The sequence below is a fragment of the Macrotis lagotis genome, chromosome X, assembly GCF_037893015.1.
Source record: "Macrotis lagotis isolate mMagLag1 chromosome X, bilby.v1.9.chrom.fasta, whole genome shotgun sequence".
NCBI classification, from domain to species: Eukaryota; Metazoa; Chordata; class Mammalia; order Peramelemorphia; family Peramelidae; genus Macrotis; species Macrotis lagotis.
Genome location: NC_133666.1, coordinates 586,006,237 through 586,030,159, shown reverse-complemented (window position 1 = coordinate 586,030,159; position 23,923 = coordinate 586,006,237). Strand labels below are relative to the sequence as shown.

The 23,923-nt window shown below is 34.7% G+C and overlaps 1 protein-coding gene across 3 annotated transcripts in view; it reads left to right on the top strand.

Annotated features, from left to right (window-relative positions):
- Positions 1-22,055, top strand: part of ATAD2 (ATPase family AAA domain containing 2) — an 83,697-nt gene extending 61,642 nt beyond the window's left edge. For all 3 annotated transcript variants that reach the window (XM_074201582.1, XM_074201581.1, XM_074201583.1), the window contains exons 22-28: positions 861-1,020; positions 6,800-6,922; positions 7,016-7,171; positions 10,687-11,094; positions 15,083-15,216; positions 18,115-18,243; positions 20,583-22,055. In XM_074201582.1, coding sequence (XP_074057683.1) covers positions 861-1,020; positions 6,800-6,922; positions 7,016-7,171; positions 10,687-11,094; positions 15,083-15,216; positions 18,115-18,243; positions 20,583-20,627 — 1,155 coding nt within the window. In that variant the 3' untranslated portion in view covers positions 20,628-22,055. The remainder of the gene's footprint in view (positions 1-860; positions 1,021-6,799; positions 6,923-7,015; positions 7,172-10,686; positions 11,095-15,082; positions 15,217-18,114; positions 18,244-20,582) is intronic.
- Positions 22,056-23,923: the final 1,868 nt, after the last annotated feature.

The following is a 23,923-nucleotide window of genomic DNA, read 5'->3' as shown; positions in this document are numbered from 1 at the left end:
ATTTTTAAGAGTTTTGTTTCAAAGGCTAAGAAAAAAATCATGTTCTTGTCATTTTAAAGTTCTACTTAAGTGGCTCAGGGATCCCAGGTAATTCTGTTTTCTCAAAGTCTGCACCATAAGATAACAAATTCTGGCACAGAATATATGAAGCTGGAAAGTATCCAGATAGAGGCCCAGGGATAAGAACTTTTTCTCTGAGAATCAGCCTAGATAAATTTAGATAAGCTTTAAGACCATTTGGGTCAATTTAAAATATGTTTAAGTCCAATAACTTTTCATAATTACTTCGATTACCTGTCTGAATTAACTATTACCAAATTTTCATTCTTTTCAACTAAGTAGCTACTTAGAAAGTTTGATAATAGTTTAATTTGATATATATCAATATGTTTGAATATTTAATACCTATCTAGGTAGTCTGGGATATACAAAAGGAATTAATATGAGGATTCTGACTTCATTAAGCTTTATAGTAATTGAAGAAAATTAATTTTAAATAATTCTACACAATTAAGTGTTAATTTTTGTGTCTTGTTATATATTAATAGTTCAGAGAATTCTTCAAATTGAGTTGAAAGCTGAGTGGACTTAGGATTACACATAATGGAGGAGAAAGGACATTGCAATTGGAGAGAAACAGCATATAGGTCAAAGCCCATAGTCAGGAAAAAATATATAGATGTTTGAAAATGACAATAAGGACAACAGTAACTAAAACAGAACATTTCTTGGGAACAGTTAAAGTCAATGTGTTAGGTGGCTCAAACTTGAATGTAGATTCTTTAGACTTAATAGCTATTTTAAAGTAAAAGAGCTTTCTCTCAATGATGATTTTACTAGTCATTATGTTTCACTTACAGGTTCCTGATTATGTCACCGTGATAAAGCAGCCAATGGACCTATCATTAGTTATCAGTAAGATTGATCTACATCAATATCTGACTGTGAAGGACTACCTGAGAGATATTGATCTCATCTGTAGTAATGCCTTGGAATACAACCCTGACAGAGATCCTGGAGGTGAGTGTTTTTCCCCTTAAAAATAATTTAGGGGGCAGCTAAGTGAATAGAGCACTAGCCTTGGAGTCAGGAGTACCTGGCTTCAAATCTGACCTCAGACACTTAATAATTACCTAGCCGTGTGGCCTTGGAAAAAATCTAAAAAAAAAAAAATTAGGATAGATAAGACAACATTTATGAGTATGTCCTGTGTGAATTTTTGTTTTCTTTAGTTGGTGAAGATTTAAAATGAGATTTTCATTCAGTTCAACAAACATTTATTATTTAACTGTGTGTAAGGCCCTTTGGTATACAGATACAGAAGTGTATCTCTTTGCCCTCAAGGACCTTACATTCCGCTAAGAGGATTCAACACAAATGGATTTTTGTTTTTTGTCTTTTCATCTAAGGAGTGAGGAAAATACTAAAAATTTTGTATAAGAGAACATTTGAACTAACTTGGAAAATAAATATTCGGGAGCCAGATTAAGAGGGAGACTGTCTGGGTGAGTGCCAGAGGCAGGAGATGGAATGTCAAATTCAAGTAACACTTAGTAGTTTCATTTGAAAGAGGAAATGTGAAATAAGGGTAGAGAGGGAAGTTGAAGACAGATTGCAAGAGACTTTTTAAGTACCAGACTTAAGAGTTTGCATTTTATTCTAGCACTATTAGGAGCTTGCTGGAGCAAGCTGGTCCTATCTCTGCCTTAGAATTATTATTTTGGCAGTTATGTGGAAAATTCATTGGAAGGGGGAAAGAATCAGAGATTGAAAGTCTATTAACAGTAATCCAATTGAGAACTGATAAAGACTGAATTAAAATGGTATGGGATGAAAGACGTAAATATAGTAAAAGTTATTGGGGACAACTGTGGATAGAGTACTGACCCTGGAGTTGGGAGGACCTGAGTTCAAATCCAGCCTCAAATATTTTAATAATTATCTAGCTCTGTGACCTTGGGCAGGCCTTGCAAAAACCAAAACAAAAAATCTGAAGACTACTGAAGTTTGACAGTGAAGAGAGAAAGATGGAGTGGTGATAACTTGAGGGAATGTCACTTATCGTGTGAAGATTTAAAGAGGGGAACCTGAGTGTGTGTCTAGCCAACAGAAGAAAAACTACAGGATAGAGATTACAGAAGAGATGATGAATGGGACCAACTCCCAAAAGAGATCAGAAAGGGGTAATGGAATCAAGGATTTAGATGAAGGAGAGCTGTGACCAGGAAAGATGAGGATGAGCCAACAAATTTGTGCAACTCTGTCTCATTAAAATCCAACTTATGCACAAATCAAAAGATATTACTGATAACATTTTTCTATTTTTTTTCCCCATCTCAAAAGTCCTGTGTAGTATGGATACACTGGAAGTTGTCATCACAATCTTACACCTTACACATAAGCAACCTAAGCCATAGAGTCATCTCTTCACTAGATTGAAGCAGCAGGAAGATTAGGCAGCCTGAGTAACCTTTTAAGGACCACACTGCTCATCTCCTGGCATGAGGAAGGGGACTGGAAAAGGTGCCCTAAAAATATTCTGCTTTATTCTCCTTAAATAGGTAAAGATCCCACCATGTAATCATAACACAGAAAATTATACAAAAACTTTTACAAAGATGGTAGCATTCAATAGCAGTACATGAAATGTGTGCACAGTTAAGGACAACAAAAAGTCCAGGTCCTGAAAGACAAACAGCTCTCTTGTTATGGAGAGAACTCAGCAAGAATTGCATCCAAATAGCAACCCTGAATGAAAATAGGGCTGGCAAATGAAGACTGGTTTTGTGATGTTTTAGAGCTGGATTTACATTTATCTGGAGAAGTCACTGTGGTGTGAGCACTGTGAAGCTGGGATAGGTTTTGCTATCATAATGAAGCTAGTCAGTGAAGTGAACAACAGACTTAATGGTGATGTGATTACCACTTGCAGGTGCTGTGTCACCATCAACTGTGTGTATTTACTCTTTCATCATGATGAACCCTACTAAAGTCAAAGGAAAATTTTATGAAACTCTTGAGGAAACTTGAGACTTTTATCATGGGTCAAAAGAGGACAAGATTTTGGGTGACTTTATACATATATATATTTTTTTTTTTTTTGCTTGTTTTCCAATTACATACAGTAGTAGTTTCTACCAATCTTTTTAGATTTTTCAAGGCAGTGGGGTTAAGGCCACACAGCTAGGTAATTATTAAGTGTGTGAGGTCAGATTTGAACCCAGATACTCCTGCCTCCAAGGCTGGTGCTCTATTCACTGCACCACTGAGCCGCCCTACCAGTCATTTTTTACAAAGTTTTGAGTTTTACAATTTTTTCTCCCTCCTTTCCTTCCCTACCCCCTTCCTCCAACAGAAGGCAAACTGATATAGTCCTTACATTTACAACCCTGATATACATAGATCAAAACTGAATGTATTGTGAGAAAGGAAACAGATCCAAAGGGAAGAAAGAAAACATTAGAGATAGCAAAATTATATCAATCCATAGGACAGCTTTTAAAAATTGAAGATAATAATACTTGGTCTTCATTTAAACTATACACAGTTCCTTGTCTGGATATAGATGGCATTCTCCATCACAGATCCCCTAAAATTGTCCCTGATTATTGCACTGATGGGGTGAGCAAGTCCATCAAGATTGATCATTACCCTGTGTTATTAGTGAGTACAATGTTCTTCTGGTTCTACTCATCTTACTCAGCAATCAATTCATGCAAAAATTGGATGACTTGTTAATACAAGAGTAGGCACACACTACCAAAAATGGCAGGGAGTCCTTGTGAGGAATGAAATTGGAAACAGCAATGACTTACTCCTGAGGACTAGTGCATCTCATGACCAAAGCTACCTTCTATTTACCTAAATGCAATAAAACTGTGGATTTACCCTTACGGCAAACATTAGCATTTATTAGGCTATGTCAAATGGTAAGGAGAAGAGACAGAATGTGAGAATGACAAAGGCAGTTTGTGTCCCAGAGTACTTGAGCAATAATTGATGTATATTCTTTGTTCCTATTCAACAAAACCATAACCCCAAAGTAAGATGACTACCAGAAGTCTTAATGTTAGCAGATTAGAGTGCTTTTCTGAACAGGAGTAGATCATTGCCAAATTGGAGAGAAAGCTGCACCAACACAGTTGACAACAGTAGAGCAGAAAAAGGACTTTTATGATGCCATGAAGGCATAGCTAGACCCATGGAGCATCTCAACTACTAATGCTGATGAAACCACATTGATTAGTGATAATATGATCCTGAAGAGAAAAGCTGACCATTTCCATAGTGTTCTCAACATATCAATCACTGCTAATGTCTGACTGTATACCTCAGGTTGAAGTTAATCCCTGTCTGACCTAATTCCAAATGAAGAAGAGGTTTTGAATGCCTTTAAATTGCTCACATGTGTCAAAGTAAGGGGATCTACTGCTCATAAAAAAAGCTACTGAAATTTTCCAAGTGATAAGGGAAGAGGAGATTATCCCCAAAGAGTTCAAAGATACTTCTGTTGTTAATTCTGTGAAGGAAAAGGAAATAGATTGTCCTGTGGCAATCATGGGAGAAGGGGCTTATCTCTCACTTCATCAGTGCTGGTAATAATCTTGCCCAGAGTCTTCCTTAGTAAGCTTATCCTCCACCTGGAGTGTGGTCATCTACCTGAGAGCCAGTGTGACTTCAGAAAGGATTGAAGAATGGATAGTATGCCTAACAACTCCAGGAGTAGAACAGAGGTCTATTGCTTGGTTCTTATCCTTAGCTATTCTTTTTTTTTAGGGTTTGTTTTGTTGTTGTTTGCAAGGCAATGGGGTTAAGTGGTTTGCCCAAGGCCACACAGCTAGGTAATTATTAAGTGTCTGAGGACAGATTTGAACTCATGTACTCCTGATTCCAAGGCTGGTGCTTTATCCAATGCGCCAACTAGCCACCCCTATCCTTAGCTATTATTGAAGAAGATAAAAATGACATCATCTCACATTTCCTTTGAGCTGTTACAATTCTGTCTTGCTTGTAGAGCGCAGCACCCTCTCTGAGGACAGGCCATGCTAGGCAGCCAGTGTTCTATGCTGCACAATCAATTCCATAGTTCTTCAGTTAGACCTTAAGTGTCCCTTATGTATGAATCCCACTGTGAATGCTTGCCCTATGTGAGTTCTCCATCAAATTATCTTTTTTGGAAAGTACACTGGGCATTCAAGCAACATGATCAATCCATTGAGTTGTATTCTTTATAGAAACATTTGAGCATGTAGGTAGCATTTAGCTCAAGAAAGGACCTCAGAATCTACCCAAGACAATTTAAATGAAAGTGATTCCATTTCCTGACATGGTGCTACTAGACTATCCAACTTTTGCAGACATACAGCAATGAGGTCAGCACAATGGTTTTGTGGACCCTCAGTTTGGTAGTCAGTATATCTTTTCTCTCCCATACTTTCTTACGGAGCCTCCCTAGATTGAACTAACTCCAAAAATGTTTGAGTCAAACTCATTATCTATATATCTATATATCTATATATAGATATATATAGATATATCAATCAATGTGGAAAGGACACTGCCAAGGTAAGTAAACAGTGGACAACACTGTACTCAGAACTTCTCAGTTTGCTGTAATATTCCACATATGGATGGTGTGGTGCTGGTTGATGGAACACCTGTGTTTTCTTGGTGTTAACTGTTAGACCAAAATTAGCACAAGCAGCAAAGAGCATATTTTGTTGCATCTCAACTTTAGAGGCTGCATTGAGTGCACAATCATCTGCAAGCAGAAGATCACACACCAATACTCCTTCCACATTGGTCTTGGCTTATAACCTTTTCAGGTTTACCCTCAGTACAATAAATGACCTTGATGCCATGTTCGTTCTCAGTTGAAGTGTTTGATAACTTGACTGAAAATATCATGTTCAAGTTTGGGAACAAGGACGCAGTCTAGTTTCACTCCGTTAGTACCCAGGAAATCTCAAGAGCGTCAGACCACTCTCCAGAACCTGGGCATGCACACCATCATGAAATTGATGTATGATACTAATGAACTTCTCCAGCAACTAAAATTTGATATAATTTTCCATAAGCCCTCGTGACTGACGGTATCAAAGGCCATGGTCAGATCTACAAACTTTGTAGATTCTACTCCTGGTGTTTTTCCTGGAGTTGTTGGGCAGCAAACACCATATCAACTGATCATTGTCCCTTTCTGAAGCCACATTGGCTCTCAGATAAGTTGATCAACCTATTAAGGAGGACTCTGGCAAGAATTTTGTCAGTGGTGACTAAGAGAAACACCTGTGATTGTCACAGGACAATCTATTCATTTCCCTTTATAGAGATGGACAATGGAGGCATCCTTGAATTCCTGGGAGGATAACTTCCTCTTGTCCTAAAAACCTAGAAAATTTTAGTCAGCTTTTACATGAGCAGTGGTCATAAATGAAGGTTGTAGGTACAGTTTAGTTTCTGCCACTCCATAGACATACGCAGACTTTCTATTTTACTTTTTTGGTAAAATTGAATCTTTAGTAATTCAATTTTGACCTTAGTATTTAAATAAAAGGGAAATGATATTAGAGTACATTTAAAGATATTAGCATTTTCTTGTTAAAACATGCAAAGAGGAAAAATTTATTCTAATTTTTTATTGACAAAAATAATTTTGACACTTGCTCTTTTTACCCATGTTGCAGCCTGATGAAAATCTATAAATTAATGACCAGAAATAAATCACAACCCAAGTAGAGTTTGGTTTTGATGAATGATAAAAAGGAAAGTAGTACTAAGTTTTGTCTTGATTTTTCAGATCGACTTATTAGACACAGAGCTTGTACTCTAAGAGATACTGCCTATGCAATCATTAAAGAAGAACTTGATGAAGATTTTGAACAACTATGTGAAGAAATTCAGGAGTCTCGGAAAAAAAGAGGTAGGAAATTATTTTTTATCAGAAAAAAAGCACTGATTTGGTATTAAGTTTGTTTTCAAGTGCCCAAGATCCAGGTTTTTCTTTTTTAATTAGGTTGCAGCTCTTCCAAGTATGCACCATCTTACTACCATGTGATGCCAAAGCAGAGTACAACTTCTGTTGATGGTAAAAGATCAGACCCAGAGCAAAGTGAAAAGCTGAAGATACTCAATGCTCCTGTAGCCTGTAGTACTCCTTCACTTTATACTGGTAAATACTCTTGGATTTTTCTTATCTTTTTGATATCATATAGCAAACATGAAATTTAAGATGTTTTAAAATACAGGAACAAATCAAAATCAACAGTTAAAGGAGAATATTGGAATTCTCCTAACTTTATAATGTTTTTCTTTTAGTGAAGATCAGTGAACAAGCATGCCTTTGATTTAGCACCTTTAGCTCAGCCAAATACACATTGTAAGAAAGGACTTTCCCAAAGCATAATCTGCAAAACAAATTTTAACATTAATGTTCTTTCATCTGTTTTTCCTGTAATTGTTCAGTTTTTCAGTTTCTCTCCCCAATCATCAACACACACACACCCCCCCCCCAAATAAGCAAGAATTTAAATTTTCTAAGAATAGTCTTTTTTTCCCCCCCATTGATATTTGTCCTTTGTTCTCAAAGAGGTGGGGGGATACTGTGTTAAGTCAACAGTCTAGCTTTCTCCTCTGGAGTCAGTGGCCAGCTATGTAATGGAATGACTGGAGGTGTTCCTGGATGCAAGACAATCAGGGTTCAATGACTTGCTTGCTCAGGGTCACATAGCTCGGAATTTTCTGTGACCTATTTTGAACTTTTATCCTCTTGACTCCAAAGCCAGTGCTCTATCCACTGCAACACCAGGTTGTTCTCTCAAGTGGATTAGTTGTTTTCCTTCGCCCCCACCCCACTCTTCTGGTGTTCTTTGGCCCTTTTTTGCTGCACTGGGTTGGTTTTGGGTTCCATGTACATGACAGAGGTGGGGTTGGTGTTTTCCCACCATTAAGTTTTCAATTAATACTTGATAACTTTAAATGGAAAAGAATAGAGTCATTGTAATACATCTTTTTCCTAGATGGTACAGAAGCAAACTAGCTGATCTGTTCTTGAATTCAAGAAAATGTAGTCCCTACTATTAAATTAGTCTCGATCTAGTAGGTGTTGAGACATGTACAGTATAAATTGTAGTAATAGCTACATAAAATGTTGAATAACAAAAAAGATTCAAGGCAGAAAGATTACTTCCAGTGGGAAGATCAAGGGAAGGGGTTCCCCATCAATTATTGGATCAACATTTCTTAAGCGCTTGCTGTATAGCAAGCAATATGATAAGCATTGGGAATACGAAAAAAAGATAAACCCTCAAGAAACTTAACATCTTCCTAGGAGAGACAATCAACAGATGTGTACAAGTCAGCAAAATCCAGGGAGGAAATAAATAAGAGCACTTTTGAGAAGGTGAACAGTTAGATGAAACATAAGGAAGTTGGGAGGCAGAGTTGAGGAAGGCGAGTACTCTTGATTTGGGGGTAACCATTAGAAAAAATGCTCAAAAATGCCTTGTTTATGGAACTACAGGGAGACCAGTTTCATGGAATTGAAGTATGTGTCAGGGATTAAAGTATAATATATTAAGTATAATAATATGGGAAAAAAAGGAAGGGACTGGGTAATGTAGAGCTTTGAATGCCAAAAAGGAAGCAAGATGGAGTTTACCAGAGCTTAGTAGGGTAGGAATGTGAAATGTTCAGACTGGTACTAATAAGAGATTACAATGATTTGAAATATAAAAGTATTGGACAAGGGGGACAAAATTTGTAGAGATACTACAGAGATACTGAGCAGAGTTGAATCAAGAAATACTCGGTGGCCAGGTGGCGCAGTGGATAAAGCAGCGGCCCTGAGTTCAAATCCGGCCTCAGGCACTTAATTGCCTAGCTGTGTGGCGTTGGGCAAGTCACTTAACCCCATTGCCTTGCAAAAAAAAAAAGTATCCTAGTTGTCCTGAGCAGAGATTCTTAACCTTTTTCGTACCATGAACCCCTTTGTCCATTGAGTAAATCCTAGAGACTCGATGTTTTTAAATGTATACAATGAAAATTTATAAAGAAAACCAACTATATTGAAATATAATTATCAAATTGCTTGCTTAAAAACAAAGTTCAGGGACTTTAGATTAAGAACCCCCTCATCTAAACATAGTGCAGAGCAGTACAGGAAGTAAGGGAGAGTCTTGAATACCAGGCCAGTAGGGAGTTTATGTTTGAGGCTGGTTATGCTGATTTGGAGTAATAAAACTTTTTAGTCCTGGCTTTCCCATTCTTTGGACAAGGCATTTAATCTCTCTGGTCTCCATTTCTTAGCTTTAAAATAAGAGAGTTATATTAAGATGATGTACAACTTCAGTTGCACCTGTATTCTAATCCTATGATGAGAATGACCAAGGGCATCTATATTAAAAATTATAGAAGTTAGCCACAGAGATTTTACCATGCCCTTTGTGCTATTGGAGAAATAGCCTAGGTTATATGGGTCCTAGATTGACACGCAGTACTTAAAGTTGCATAAAAGTGAATAAGCTATTGCCAATTGACATTCATATTTTACATATTCTGGGTTGTAGCTTTCTACCTAGTATTAAGATTATTGTATTTAAGAAAAGTGAAAGCATATTACTATAGGTTAATGCATTCTGAAGTCCCTGCATAACTGATGGAAAAGAAAAAAGATCTCTGACTTGGGAGTTGCCTTTCCTAGTCACTTGAAACCTTTGCAAGTTACTTGATTTCTGAGGTTTTCACCGTGACTAGCCCAGAAATTGAAGTTGATTCCTTTCCAGAAGAGTGCTTATTAATAGCTATTCTTGGGGTGTCTAGGTGGCACAGTGAATAGAGCAGGCCTTGGAGTCAGGAGTACCTGGGTTCAAATCCGACCTCAGACACTTAATAATTACCTAGCTATGTGACCTTGGGCAAGCCACTTAACCCCATTCATTGCCTTAAAAAATCTTTAAAAAAAAAAAAAAGAAACTTATGTTTTCCTCTTGTCAAATTGCATTGGTGAATTTTCAGACTCAGTCACAATGATGTGTAATTATGTACCTTGACTAAACCATTTAGTTGGATACATGTTAGAAATTCTTGCCTGAAGAAGTCAGATAAGTGATATGGTAGAAATGAGGAGCTAGGAGATCATAGTGAGCAGGAGGAGGAAGTGGGGTTGTTGGATGGAAAAGGAAATTTGTCAGCTTTGAGGCCATTCCATTTGGAAACATGTCACATTCTAAATTAAAGTTATTTTGCACTTCTAGATGTTGTGGTTAGGGGAAGTTTGGTTTGCTTTTGATTCTAAGACAGGAACTGTGATGCTATTTCTGTAAGGGGCTTCCAGTGAGGAATTAACCTCACCAAGGTAAATGAGCACTTTTTCTGTCATTTATATTCTTAAGAGTTGTCCGGGACACCAACTTGCACAGTATCACACAACTGGATTATGAATATATGTCCTTATTCAAGACCAGCTTTTTATCAACCATATCATGCTGCCTTTCATTAAATATTTAGTATTTAAAATTCTAATTGAACCCCATATAATTAAATTTTATTACATTTTTAAAATTCTGTAACGTGGCTGAGCACTTCTAGTTTTGATATGGGAAGAGGAGGGTGAAACACTAGACTTGGAGAAGAATGGTTGATATTTGCTAGTGGCTTTATTTTAGCACCTTTTTTTGTTTTTGTTAGCTCCATCTAAGAAAAAGATTAGAAGAAAAAGTAAGTGGTACTTTGGCACCATAAAAAAAAGAAGGAAGATTTCTCAAACCAAAGACGATAGCAGAAATACTGAAGATGATAAAAATGAGAGTGATGGAGATCAAGAAAATCATGATACTAGTATAGATCATAATGAGGCTGAAGTCACAGGAGAATCTTCAGTGGAAGAAAATGAAAAGCAACAAAATGGTTCTGAAAACAAAATTGAGATGGAAAATAAAAATAATTGTGTTGCTGGTGATACTGTTGTGAATGAACCTGAAAAGGAAACTAAGAAGACTACAATAAATACAGAACTGAGAAAAGAAAGAATAACTTGCAATGGAGAAATTACTAACTGTCAAATAACAGATTATTCTGAAGACATTGAGGCCAAGGGTAAGTAATCTTCCATTTAAACATTTTTAAATCATGAAAGTTAAAAATAACAAATGAGATAAAAGACTTTAAAACATAAATATTCCTCAGATCTACCAGCTTAATAACTTTAATATTCAAAGTTGTTGTTCAAGTCATTTGAACCGTGTCCAACTCTTATGGCTATTTGGGCCCTCTGTCCATAGGGTTTGCTTGATAAAGATCCTGGAGTGAGTTACCATTTCCTTCTCCAAAACCAAAGAGAGGTTAAGTGACTTGATTAGGGCTGTATTACTAATTAGTGGATGAGGCTGGACTTGAACTCAGGGCTTCCTGTCTCCGGGCCCAGTGTTCTATCTACTAGTAATAGTAGCTAATATTGATTCAACACTTAATGGTATGCCAGGCATTGCGCTAAGTACTTTGCAGTTATTTTATCATATAATCCTCACAACATCCCTGGGAGGGGAGGTAGTTTTATCTCCATTTTACAGATGAGGAAAATGAGACACAGGAGTAAAGGGGGTTATTGTGTGTGTGTCTGTGTCTTTGTGTGTGGTGACATTTGAACATCGTTACCCCAAACACTCACTAAGCAATCTTAACTGCCTAGGTAAGACAATGAAATGGAAAAAAGGATGTGAGTTGTCGATTTTATTTTTGTGGTGAAAATACCAATTTATTTGTGAAGCCAACTAACATTTTAAAGTATTAAATAGCTAATTTAATGAAAATGACTCAGAATTAAGAAATAGGATGAGCAGTTTCCCCCACAAAACAAATGTAACTATGAAGTTACTGTGATTATTCCTGTTTGGTACTCATACTCACTTTACCCAATTTAATCTCTTTTTTTTTTTGTCAGTCAGAATCTTGATTAAACAAGAGAATGCTAAATAAATCAGATATACCTAATGTGTCATAGTTCAGTACTTTCATTAAGTTAATTATAGCATTTCTAAGTACTAATAGATCAAGAATAACTTTAAAACAGTTTGATGTTTTTATAATGACAGAAAACTTTAAGATTCATTCTAAATAATATTGTATTAATGTTGATAATTTTCATGTTACTAATTGAATAACTTTATTTCTATATCTCATTAAACCATTAGTGACTACATAGTCTGATCATCAGCCAGTTCTAATCCATCTAATGATCAAATAGCTTACAGTCTCCCAATTCCATACAAATAATTTAAGATTTTTTTATTGGAATGTGTCAGATCTTAGATAAAATTTACAAGAAAGAAATTATAAATCTGTACCATTTCTTTAAAGCTAGAAATGATGAATCTATGGGAAAATCAGATAAACTTTTCTCCAAGTACTCCTAACTCTCACAAAAATGTCATATATTTAATCATAAAGAAGTTTTTGTAAATTTTAATAAAGCAGAAATAATCCAAAGTATAGTTTCAGGCAAGGCAATATTTGTTGAACAACTCATGACTGTTTCCTCAAAATAATTTGTATCTTTTCATGTGTATCTTTATGAGGAAAGTGATTTATAAACTTTAAAACACCATGTAAATTTAATTGTAGTTTTTAGAATTATAGATTTAAAGACTCAAGGAATCTTAGAGACAGGAGTACAATACCCCCTCATCACTTTGCTGTGGAATGTTGTTCACTTGGTGTTCTCTTTCTCTGGCAAAAGCCCCCTCATTCATACAGTCTTCCTTTCATCATTTGTTTAGAAAGTAAAAAAACTGTCTTGTGAAAATGGTTAGGAGGGTAAGTCCATTCCATTTCCCCTTTTCTCACTCATACATAACTTATCTACTTTTGTATTTCTGTCTTTAAAAAGATATTAATTCACTTTATAGGTAGTCAAGAAAGCTGATCCCCCTTCACTTGTCCTAATTCTTTAATCTATAATTCTCTTAAATTTTTAGATTCTTATATCCTTACTCTTTGGTGAAGAAAAAGATCTTTTTTAAATCCTATATGTAAATTTTTTAAAAACATTTTATAAACAAGAAAGATTTTCTTTAGCCTTTCTTATATGTTCTTTTATTTTTCTTTGCCTCATGAATTCAGTTGCCAAATCCTTCCCCCTTTTTTTAGGTTTTTTTTGTTGTTGTTTTTTTTTTTTTTGCAAGGCAATAGGGTTAAGTGGCTTGCCCAAGGCCACACAGCTAGGTAACTACTATTAAGTGTCTGAGGCCGGGCTTGAACTCAGGTACTCCTGACTCCAGGGCTGGTGCTTTATCCACTGTGCCACCTAGCTGCCCCCCAAACCTTTCCATTTTTGCTGCATCAAATAAATCTTCATTCACATAGTTGCCACTTATCACACTTGCCCTCGATAAATAACAACAGCCTCCTAATTGGTCACCTGCCACATCTTCCAGATCTTTTAGTCCCTTCCTCTAGATTGCTGCCACCATAATTTTCCTTAAGCATAAATCTGACTGATACTTCACATTCACCTCTAGTACTTCTTGTCAGAACAAAACACTAAATTCTCTTAAGTTTTAAAGTGTACACAACCTGACCCCAGCAATTTCTTCCAGCCTCATTGAATGTTCCCCCCCCCCCCCCTGTGCTTTGCAATTCAGATCGGCTTTTCTCTGTTCATTATATATGTGGTACCCTATTTCTCATCACCATGCCTTTGCATTGGTCATTCCCCCAGGCTTAGAATGTATTTCCTTCTTACCTTTACCTTGGAGTCCTCCTTTTCCTTAATGGTTGAGTACAGGCATCATCTTTTCCATGAAGTCTTTCCTAATGTCACTATCTATTAGTGCCCTCTGTAATTACTGTATGTATTTGCCTTTTTTCACTTTATATTGATGCTTTATGTATTTGTATTTATACTTAACATCTTCCCAATTAGAATAAATAATTGGATTTTTTTTTCCTCTCTAGAACCTAGCAGTCCATAGGTGCTTAGTAAAGATATATTGATTGATTTATTGATTTGTTTCTCCAAGTTAAATAATCTGTTCACCTGTTTTTTTAAATTTTGTAAGACATTTATTAAACACATATACTGTGTGTCCAGACACTATGCTAAGCTCTGGTGATTAAAAAAATAAGTTCCTGCCTTCAAGGAGTTTTAAATTTTACAGGGGAAGATGGAACAAAAAAGAAGCAGAAGGGGTGAGCAGGGAAGTATCTCTCACAAGGGCATAATGGAGAAATTCAAAGAAGTACAGTTAGGTGGGAAATGATAGCTGGGCATCTCTTTATCAGGATCATTGAGGAAGGAGTTTCTCTCTCCAGGCATACACACCACCCCCAATAGGAGCAGAGGAAAATGATGACCTAGGAATGGATCTCAAGGTTGAGTCAGTCTTTCAGGATAAGTTTCCTGACCATGAGGTGCTTCTCTTTTGTTGAATCAACTAGATTCATGTTTATAAGATTTATTTTTTGTTAAATGTGAATTTCTTTGTTTTGGAAAGGGTTATTCCATTCTATCTTGTGGTTTCTCTTAAACACAGAATAATTCAGTTATTTAAATTTCCTTTCTTGCCCATGTGAAGGTCTTCCATCTACTTCCATCTTCTCCCTCCTAATCTTCTAAACTGCTGCCAGAATAATCTTCTCTTTAGAACTGATAATAATATCTTCAAAAATGTTGACTGACTTCATTATAGACTCTGCTGCTGAACAAACATTGCCTTACTTGCCATATCTAACTCACATTATTTCCTTCCATATTCTTCAGCTAGGCTAGATTAATAACCCTGTGTACTCTACATATTCTCTCTTTTGCTTGTTTACACTGTTTCTGATGCCTGGAATGCCCACATTCTTTCTATTATATATATTTTTCTAGTATACTTAACATGTACTCACAACTATTATCCATTTTTTATATCTCTACTAGACTACTATAGGGACAAAAACAAAGTTTAATATGAACCTAGTATCTCTTTTGTCACTTAGCACAATATTCTGCAGTTACTTAATATAGATATATTTGAATTTGAACTTAGATGTTTATTTTTCACATTTCTACATTAAATGAGAATTATCTAATTGATCTTTCTAGAAACCTGTGTTCTTAGGATGACTCGAGCCAGACGTTCCCAGGTTGAGCAACAGCAGCTCATCAGTGTTGAGAAGGCTTTGGCAATTCTTTCTGAACCCACACCCCCACTTACTGTGGACCATGAACAGCTAAAAGTATGTAAATAAGCATTTTTAAATGTTGATGTTTGATTATTTTTTTTTAATGTTAGCACTTTGATTCTAATTTCATTTCATGGAAGTGTGGTATAAATTTCATTCCTCTATGGAATCTATCATTTATTTTTTCTCTTCTTCAATCTTTATCTTCCTCCTGATGTATTCCACTATTCTTTCAAATTTATTTAGTTTGTCTCTCCTTTTCTTTTTCTACCCCTCTATCAAACTTTTCTTATTCTTTAGTTCACATCAAACTTTGCAAATATGTGTTCTATACTCACTACTTCTATTTCCTTGCTAATTGTTCCATCTTTAACTACTCTAGTCCCTTAGTTTGACTTTCATCCTTTCTACTCCTATGAAACCTAATGAAGGACTTCCTGTTTCAAAATCCAGTAGTTTTCCTTGACCCTTATTGACTTGTTTCAATTTAACATTTAGCACACTATTGACAAGCTAGATTACATCCAAATCTATCTCCCTGACCTTTCCTAAATTCCCATTCTATAACTTCTTCAAATTGTTCCCATTTTAGAATCACCCTGTGGTGGCACAGTGGATAAAGTGGATAAAGGAGCCTAGGTTCAAATCAGGTCTCAGACATTTACTATCTATATGACCCTGAGCAAGTCACTTAACATTGATTGCTCCAGTTTCCTTATCTATACAGTGAGCTAGAGAAGAAAATGACAAACCATTCTAGTAGCTTTAAAGAAAACCTCAAATGGAACCACAAAGAGTTAGATATAACTGAACAACAAAATCTAACTTGGCATATTTAAAACTGAATAAAAATTAGTATGATGCAGTAGAAAGAATGCTGGATTTAAAGTAAGAGGATTTAGATTTTTTTTAGGTGTTTTTGTTCGTTTGTTTTTTCAAGGCAAATAGGGTTAAGTGGCTTGCCCAAGGCCACACAGCTAGGTAATTATTAAGTGTCTGAGACCGGATTTGAACCCAGGTACTCCTGACTCCAGGGCCAATGCTTTATCCACTATGCCACCTAGCCACCCCAAGAGGATTTAGATTTGAATACTACCTCTGCCACTTCTTACTGTTACTGTTAAGTTAAGTTAGTGACTTAACCTCTCTGAGCCTGTTTGTTCACCTGTGAAATGAGAGTGTTGGTAAGACTATGTGACCTAAGATTGGTTCCGGCTTTAAATCATTGATCCTCTATCTTCTTAACTTTCCTATTTGAATGATACTCTTCTCTGTCACCCAAGGCTCAGTATAGGAGATAGTTTGACTCTAGCCTTTGATCATGAATCCTATATTTCGCATCTCTATCTTTTTAATAATCTCATTTACTTTATTTAACTCTTTAATAGCATAGCCTTCCAAATGTTCTAACTAGTCTTCTTCTCCCCCCCTTCCTGTATTTCTACATTGCTGTTAGTTTGAATCTTGCAAAATTTATGCTTATTTTTATGTCACTCCCTTTTAAATCCTTCTTTAGGATACAACCTTCTCTGCAACTGCTCCCTTTCAAAAGCCCTCTAATACAAAAGGATTTTATCTGTTCACCATTGCTGCAAGGCACATTACTTGCATTACCAACATTGTTTTTGCTTGTTCCCCTCCTAAAGTATCCTTTACCATGATATGTGCCTTTATAATACCTTATTCGTTCTTAAAATCCCACCTCTTTATTAGTTTGTAGGTCACAGATTGTGACTGGGAATCAGAGGACTTGGGCTCGCTTCCTAGTTTTGTGACTTTACTCCCTTTGGAATTTGTTCAAGTCAGTTGATCTTTGCTGGAAGTTACATTAGATGAACTGGAGGGTCTCTAGTGTATTTAGCATGTACTCACAACCACTATATATTATACATTTTTTTATCTCTCTATTAGACTGTACCATAAGAACAAAAAGTTTAATATGAACCTAGTATCTCTTCTGTCACTTAGCACAGTATTCTGCAGTTGCTTAATATAGATATATGTAAATTTGAACTTATATGTTTATTTTTCACATTTCTACATTAAATTAGAGAATTATCTAATTGGATCTTGTGAAGTGCTAAACACAGTATGTAGCACATAGTAAGTGGATGCTTTCCCTCCAAGTGAATACTATACTATACTGTACCATACTGTACCCTCTGATAAAAGGAAGAGCAAGATGGTCAGAAATTATTATGGAGCAGTTCAGTCCATAATGATTGAATGAAAGAATTAGAAGACAGTATAGGACAAAATTCTTAAAAAGAAATCAAAACGGGGGCGGCTAGGTGGCGCAGTGGATAAAGCACCAGCCCTGGAGTCAGGAGTACTTGGGTTCAAATCCAGTCTCAGACACTTAATAATTAGCTAGCTGTGTGGCCTTGGGCAAGCCACTTAACCTTTTTGCCTTGCAAAAAAACCTAAAAAAGAAAAAAGAAATCAAAACTAGAAATGAAGGGAGTCTGCTATTTTAGAACACACGATGGAGAATGTAAAATAGGTTCTTGTTACCAAATTTGAATCCTCAAAAATACATAGGAAATTTGACAGTATCATCATTGAAGTATAAGAATTCTCTACAAGGTTAAAGGTGCAGAAATAATTCAAGGACTATTACAGTGAAAGAGGCATAAAAGGCATACATTCAAGACTACTAAAGTTATAAGAAATCATGAGGATTATAATATGGTATTCCAAAGTTCCAAGGATACCTATTTTTACCACAAAAGTTATTTTCATGCAAATATCTGTAAACTTTACATTTAGGAAAATGTACATTTACATTAGATTGTAAGCTCCTTGAGGGTTTTGAGTTGTTAGAGTTTTGTGTCTTTGTATTGCTATCATCCTTACTGGCCTAGTAGGCATTTAGTAAATATTCAGTTTTTGAATTGAATGAAAATTCCTGCCATATGCAACAGACAAATATTTAACACATTTTCTTTTTAGAATCTTTTGAAGATTACCATTAAGAAAAGTCAGGCGTACAATATATTTCAGTTGGAAAAATTATATGCAATAATCAGCCAATGCATTTATCAGTATCGTAAAGACTATGACAAGACACAGTTAATTCAGGTATGTTATTAAATTCATTTTATAATTGTTATTTTGAACCCTATATACCATCATAATCTTAATTGGAAAGGAACCTCAAAAGTTCTTCTGTGTAACTCCATCCTCAACAATTAAATTAACAAAAATTAGGAACCAAATCTTCTTTAAAATTATAAACTCAAAACTAGTCTCATACAATTTTTGTTCTTTGCCTTTGGATTTAAATTGTTTTTCTTTTTTTTTTAATATCATCAATGCATATGTTATCCCTTATGCACTTTTTCATAATTATTTGTATTACTATCATTTTAATGTTGTTACATCCCATTATTAACATAACAAAATTTGTCTCTTATGTGATCATTAAATGCAGCTTGTTTTCTTGGTGGCCCATTTCACTTTTGGACAGATCTTTGTTACAAAATCTTTTTTCTTATATTAAACCAGAATCTGTCTCCCTTTTCAAAGAATATTTCTTTGAAGGCAGCATGGTGCAATGAAAAGAGTACTGAATTGGAAATAAGAGGGCCTGAGTTCAATCTTAGCTGTTCACTACTTGTGTGACCTTGGGCAAATCCATGCCGCCTCTCTGGGCTTCAGCTTCCTCCACCATTGATCCTAGTTGCCTTCAATTATAACATTCAATTTCTCTTTCACCTTATAAACTGTATGATATTTGCTGACTGCCCTCATGTCTATGATTGTTCTCTGTCCCTTGACTCTGGCATTAGGCAAGACATAAACTTTCTCAATCTGTTACTTCATTTGTAAACTGAAGGGCTTAAACTGGATAATCTCCAGATTCCTTTCTATCTCAAAATTTATTTGAAGTGGGTCAAGAATTGAAATCAGAATACACAAGTTTTTGAATCTTGACTCTGCTTATTTCTGTGATCTTTTATAAGACACTTCATCTCTCATCCTCAATTTCCCCAAATATAAAACAAGTGCATTGATCACCAAGATTTCTTTTATTTACTCTTTCAACTTAATTCCCACACAGTCCTAATTGCCTTCCTCCAAATAAGCTCCAGCTTTCAATGTTGTTGAAATCATTTATCATAAGATTTATCATTCAAAGGGTCTTCAGAGATCATCTAAATTTGTGTCAAACCTATTAATTTATATCATCTATATTTTGTTGTATTTCATTTTGCTAAGTATTTCTCAATTGCATTTTAATATGATTTGGACTGCATTCCAATGTTGAGGACCTTTGTAGGCCACATGTTTATACCTCGTGTCTAGATCAACTCGTAACCAAAATAAAAACTGCAATCAGAAGTACCTTTGGATAATTCTATTTTGGATAATGGCAGTTTTTAAAATGCAATCAAAAATTCAGTGTAGAATTGGCAATTATTTGTCATGAGGTGGGCTACAGTTTTTCTTGATAATTAAAATTTTGTTAGACATGTTAATAAGAATATTTTTACCTTGAGAAAATTTGTTTTAAGGACTTTAGCACTATTGTTACATGCAGATAAAGCTGCTAAATAAGCATTACCACCATTATAAGCATTTCTGAGAGAAACTGCTTGGAAATATTTTTTAATAGTTTGAGTTAAGTGCAGATACTTGAAAAATACAGATTATGTTTCTACTCCTTATTCTTCAAGTTCTGTTATGTTTACTAACTTCCCCATAGTTTTATGTAGAAGGTTTACTGTAACTTCTTTTAATTTGAACTTTTTTGAGTAATGCTTATTTTTTATATTCATGTTTGATAATTTAATTGAATAATTATCATATTTATTTATTTCAATGTGAACAGGATGATTTTCTTGAGTTACAGAGTCTCAGAATGGGAAGGAACTCCAGACATATTTTAGTTCAGTCTCAGAATCACCAGGATTCCCTTCTACGGCAACAGAGTAGTCCTCACCTTTGTTTTTGAGGAACCTAGGAAAGGGAAACCACCTTCTACTTCCTATACATAGAATCCTTTCAAAATCACATCCCTCAGTTTTCTATCTTAGAATACTGCAATTTATCTATCAGCCACAAGTCTTCAGTCTAAAAAAGCGACTTTTTTTCAATGTGAAAAAGCAGTGAGCACTTAGAAACTATTTTCCAAGTAGACTCTTCTGTGTTAAAGTGGAGAAGGTCTTTGTGATACTGTAGTTAAATCATCTTTGTAGTTCAGTTGTGGTTTTTCCTAACAATAATTGCCTTGAAAAATTTGGACACTACTGAATGTAAAGTTTTATTTCCTGTAAATAGACAAATTTTGGCATAATGTTCTTTAAAACTTTTTGACTCTGGTGTCAGCTGATTACTTTTTTATTCAATTTGAGTATTTAGGTAATAAAATAATAGCATTAAAATGTACTGATTTTTTTTTCCTCTCAACTTTCTAGAAAATGGAACAGGAAATCAAAAACTTTAGTTGTTCCAAATCATGAAGTTATGAAATTCAACTTTCTTCATTGGACATGTTGGTTTGTTCACTTTTGTTATCTCTGTTTAGCTATTAGAAAATTGAATTTCCACATATTTAAGATATAGTTATTAAAATACTGCTAAATAAAGTATTTAAGCTTTTTAATTTTGTATGTGTGAGGTGGATATTTAAAAGTTGATTTTGATAAATATTAAACAGTCTAAGTCACAGCAGTACTGTTTAATATTTAATGCTGCAACATTTAAACTCAAAATACATTTCAGGTCTATTAAAATTGTTTTGGTATGTTTATTTCTTTGTCTGAGGCCATTAATTGCAATCTGTTATGAGCATTCAAAATTTCCCCAGACTTGCATTTGGCACTGTTAAATTTTAGTCCTTTTTTTCCCCCCTTAATAGTATAAATTAAATATGAATATAATGCTGCAATGTGGCCTTTTTTTGACCTCTGTTCCCTCCCTTTTTAGGGTTTTGTTTGGTTTTGGTTTTGGTTTTTGTCTATCTTATCAACTTTTACATTCTGTAACTTTCCTTACCTCTTTACCCAAGAATTAATGTCAAAGCTTAGAATTTGTGATAAAGTTCTAAACATAAGAGGCAAAAAGCTTTGCAACAGTTTTAAACTTGAACACTAAAATTAAAATATTTATAAAATATGCATTTTCATATTTCTAATTTAGGTTTTCTAAATATTCATGTTTACATTTTCTTATGTATTTGCTTTGTCAACTATTGTGTTGATAACTCCATTTTTGATGTTTTTAAAAAACATGAAAGATTTAGATTTGAAATCTAAGCTTGTGGCCTTCAAAATTTCTGTTTAGATATCATCATATAAAGATACTTTGTTGTATAGAGTTGTACAAATGTTATACATTTTGATATGTTAAATTAGTTATACCAAAAAAATTTCTTGTGCATCGTTAAATGGTTAAAATATTTACTACAGTCCATATTCACTTTTTGAAAATGGTAATCTCCAAAGTTGCTTCTATAAGGAGCTTTAAAATTTTTCAGATTAGAATGGGGTTTTTTGTGGCAATAGGGAAAATAAGTTTTAGTAAAGAAGCTATATAATATAAGGAGAGAATTATTTGGTCTTTTAGTCACTATGTAGTAGTCAATGTTCTACTGCCTTTCATTCCTTTGAATATCATATTTTAACCACCTGATGGCTCTTAAAACCTTCTAAAAACCAGTTTATCACCTTTTTAATTAGTTGTTACTGCCTTAAGTATTTATATAACCAGCTTTAAGCAGTACTACTCCTGAAAAAGTTTTCCAAAAAAGTGTTATGTACCTGAATTTCAAATATTTTGCTTATACTGAAATTTTATATTTAAATTATTTTTCCAGGTACATATTTTGTAACTTTAGCACTTCATTTTTATGTATAGTTTGCATAATAAATTTTGCAAGTTGAAAATCAGTGTGAATTTTGATTTTGCGCCTTTCTTGTTTCAAGCATAATATTAAAGATAATTATTGATTGGGGCCATGGGGCAATTGCAAAGAAAGATGAATTAAGTGAAAGATGACAAAGAAAACTGTCTTCTCACTATACTTTTAAAATTTATCTTTGAGATATCAAAAAGAAATCAAACTACTAGAGAGTGCATCACAGCAGTACTGCTTAATATTTAATGCTGCAGTTAGAAGTTCTCAAATGAAGGGGGAAAGCTTTCCCCAAAAAATGACAAATACAATTCTGCCAACAGTTAAAAATTATGGATTGAAACTAAACAATAGAAATATTCTGAAACAATATGAACATTTTTCTCAAGTCATAAAATGAATGATATGAAGTAATTTTTAAAAAAGAAATGAGCAAAAATGATCACTTCTGATTAAAATATTTATTAAGCACCTATGTATAAGGTGCCAGCATTATTGGGGAGATCAAAATGAAACAGTCCTTGTGCTCCAGTAAGTTTACATTCTGCATGAAGTGGTGGGGGAGGCACAGGTAACCATCAAAGTAAATGCAAAATATATAGAGGGTAATTGTAGGGGTCATGCCAACTGTATGAGAAATCAGGAAAGGTAGGTGTTTTATTTTTTAACTTTAAAGGAGGACTCAGGATTTTGAAAGGGCAGATAGAAATGGTGCATTCTAGGCATCTGTATATCAGGAGTAAATGGAATTTTGTGTTGAGGAGATGGGTGGGAGGCCAGGTCAACCAGAAGAGAATGCACACATGTGAGATTTTTGAGGAACCTAGTAAAGGGAAACCACCTTCCCAGGGACAAAGTAAATTTCATGAATTTTAAATATTGGTGTAAGTTAGATCCAACCTTATTTTTAAAAGTTTTTATTGAAACAATGGAAAATATATTTTGATTTGTCATTTTTAGGGAGAGCCCTGCAGTGGCCTCCACTTTACTCTAACGCATTTGGTAAACCCTGGGGGGGGGGGGGGCAGCATAAAATGGCACTGCAGCTGCATTTTAAACATCCCTGGGTTAGATTTTGTGTTTTATCCTAAAAGTCATATTACCCTGCCAACTAGGTCTGCTTAAATTCATTTCTAATTTCTAAACTATACAACACTCTTCTTTTCCCTTCTCTGATTGATTTTTTTATTTGTCTAAATTGTTTTATTTCTTACTTCACTTGGCATCAGTTTGTACAGGTCTTTAGGCAGCTACATAGTACTATGAATAGTGTATTGGACTTGGATCTAGAGGACCCGAGTTCAAATATGGTCTCAGGCACTTAACTAGCTATAGGAACCTAGAGCAAGTCACCTGAACCTCTATTTAAGTTCTGTAATCTGTAAAAGAGATGATTAATACCTAATCCTTAGGGGGGAATGTGATGATAAAATGAGTTATTTGTAAGCACTTTAAAAAAATCTTACAATGCTCTTATATAAAAGTTAGATATTAAGTCTCCCAAGATTTCTCTGAAGATAATTAACTATATATCTTTCAGAAGATAATTCATCATTATATCTTTCAGCATAGTTTTCCATTCTTCTATAAATTAGCATTTCTCCAATTGATAGACATTTTAGCCTTTGTCTCCAATTTTTTTGCTTTAACAAAAACTGCTAAAATTATTTTTGGGTGTTAGTCCTTTTTCTTTTGGATTTTTGCACTACAGGCCCATTAGTGTTAGTGACATTTTGGATATGATTCTAGATTGCCTTTCAGAAAATTTGAACCAATTCACAGCCTTGCCATAATTACCTTGGTGTTCATATTTTCCCATAGCTCTTCCAACAATTATTTCCCGTTTTTTCATCTAATTTAATTTCTTACAGAACTCCCCTATAGCACCTTCTAAGTTTCAAA